General features: G+C 38.3%; 1 protein-coding gene across 1 annotated transcript; it reads left to right on the top strand.

The window, feature by feature from the left end:
• The first annotated feature begins 487 nt into the window (after positions 1–487).
• Positions 488–1,934, top strand: ptrhd1 (peptidyl-tRNA hydrolase domain containing 1). Its single transcript, XM_010778610.1, has 2 exons — positions 488–896; positions 1,620–1,934. The coding sequence occupies exons 1-2, from the start codon at positions 687–689 to the stop codon at positions 1,788–1,790; spliced, it is 381 nt and encodes a 126-aa protein (XP_010776912.1). The 5' UTR covers positions 488–686; the 3' UTR covers positions 1,791–1,934.
• Positions 1,935–2,531: the final 597 nt, after the last annotated feature.

The raw sequence follows: 2,531 nt of genomic DNA, 5'->3' as shown, positions 1-2,531 counted from the left end.
AAATATGTTTAAAAATAATTTATAAATATATGTTCATTCATGAAAGAGCTATATAATAATATTACAAAAATGTAATATGCACAGTGTGTTTTGTTAGCACTATTTGTATATCTTAGAGTGTATATTTTATTTGCACTAGGACCTCAATCTGTTTATACAAGTGCTCTCATATTCCTGAATATTGTATATCAAACAGACATTTCATTTATATTCTGTTAATATTTTAATCTTGATGCCATTTTTTGCCTAAAAGTGCTACATAAAAAAAAACTGATAATTAGAATAATTCCTTAAGGCCTTCAGTAAGAGAATAAAAAGCCAACAAATAAAAATAACATTAGTATAAATGGATTATAAACTGGTACCAGAGGCAGAATGCATATTTTACAATCACGTTCTAAAAGTAACCAGTAGAGTGCAGTGCCGTTTTAATACACATTGGGTGAACCGGAAAATAAACAGACCCTGAATCGGTTCCTGTGCAAGCTAAAAACACATTTGACAGGAAGTAAAGCATTGATTTATTCACCTGCAGCACTGCAAATAAATCCCACTTTTTCATGATCTGAAGCCCTGTTGTGGATGTTATAGAAGCCTCACCACTGTCAATCTCCACAACATTGGGTGAACCGGAAAATAAACAGACCCTGAATCGGTTCCTGTGCACGCTTAAAAACAAAACAAACATGGCTGCTACAGGAGCCGGTTCTCCGGGGCGGCTGGTCCAGTATGTGGTCGTCCGGACGGACCTGGTGCACCAGCTGTCCTGGCCCCTGGGAGCCGTGATCACCCAGGCCTGCCACGCCGCTACGGCCGCCATACACCTCCACTACCGGGACCCGGAGACCCAGCAGTACCTGGAGGAGCTGGACTCCATGCACAAGGTGGTGCTGGGGGTAAGCACGCCGAACTACATTCATATTTTTGGTGAATTTAATGTTTACAGTGGTTATATGGTTCATCACAAAATATATTATGATCAGTTCAATAGTGTTTGGTTAGCTGTGTTATTCGGCAACATTCATTTAACTATAAAGGGAAACTAAATTTGGTTAAAAGTGTTCAAGGTGGTGCTAGTGGTAAGCACGCCGAACTCCAATCATATGTGGGTTAATTTAGTGCGTACAGTGATTATATGGTTCATCACAAAATATTTTAAGATCAATTCAATAGTGTTTGGTTAGTTGTGTTATTCGGCAACATTAATTTAACTCTAAAGGGAAACTAATTTGACTTAAAAGTGTTATTTAGACCAGTTTGAACGAATTACACAGCAATATTCTAGTGTTATATGTTAGTGTGTACAGTTCCTCACAAAACATCCAATAGGACATTATAATCTAGTATGGTTCATTGTTTTATTCTGCAATATTCAATTTACTATAAAGGTTTTTTTTTTTTACTGATTTGAACGATGCTACACAATAAAAAAAAATGTCCACTATTTGTAACTGGTTATTGTTCAATGTCTTGTATATATTTATGTTGCATTGTTGAAGGAGACTGGGACTTCATATTTGTATTGCCTTAACTACACTGTCGTGTCCATATGACACGTGCAAAAAGTGTACAAAGTGGTGCCTCACTAACTGTAACTGTCTGTGGTTGTTTATCTCCAGGCTCCAGACGAGGCAGCCCTCTCTAATCTATCAGAGACTCTAACAAAGGCCGGTGTGGCCCACAAACTGTGGATCGAACAACCAGAGAACATCCCCACCTGCCTGGCTCTGAAGCCGTGTGCCAAAGAGACCGTCCATCCGCTGCTGCGCAAGTTCAAACTCTTCAAATGAGGGCCTTTTAAAGACTTTGTCCCACTACGCACTACAGAGCATATCAGGATCTAATTTCATCTATAAAAGGAAAACATCTGTGCTCTTTTCCTCGGTGCTTCCAAACATCTGTAATGCTGAAGATTAAAGTGGGGAAAATATGAAGTTCTTTTCTGGATTATTTTGTTCGAACCTCAACAGTGGAATTACTTCTGCAGTATTTACATTGCAACTTAATTTAGAGAGATACAACAATTCCATGTTTTTACACAGCGCACTACATACAGTTTGTGGACCTGCATTACCTCCAATCCCTCCTTTTTGATCATTGCTCAAATGCAATAATCTTGAAAACAGTCTTGGTTGTGTTGTAAAAAAATATATACAATCTTACTTAGTTTTAGTTAAGGGAACAAACTCTAAGGTCACTCTAAGGAACAGTAAGGACTTGATCTCAAATAGTTGAAGACCATACCATAATCATTTGAAAGTAGCTGCCTTAAGTCGTCTATTTTGTTAGTCCTGACATACTTACATTTCCAAAAAAACAGACTATAATGCTTTCGAGGTGTGTGTTAAAGGTCCCATGTCATGGCCATTTCTACTGATCATATTTCCATTGTTGAGATCTACTAGAATAGATTTAAATTGTGCAATGTTCCAAACTCACATTGGTTTCTCATACAGCATCTCTGTATAGTATGTGTATTCACTCTCTGTCCTACACGGCTTGTTGGAGCTCCTGCCCCCCCCCCTCCCTGT

The sequence above is a fragment of the Notothenia coriiceps genome, unplaced genomic scaffold (assembly GCF_000735185.1).
Source record: "Notothenia coriiceps isolate Sejong01 unplaced genomic scaffold, NC01 NC01_scaffold00019351, whole genome shotgun sequence".
NCBI classification, from domain to species: domain Eukaryota; kingdom Metazoa; phylum Chordata; class Actinopteri; order Perciformes; family Nototheniidae; genus Notothenia; species Notothenia coriiceps.
The sequence above is the reverse complement of the archived record's forward strand: the minus strand, read 5'-3'. Positions and strand labels throughout refer to the sequence as shown.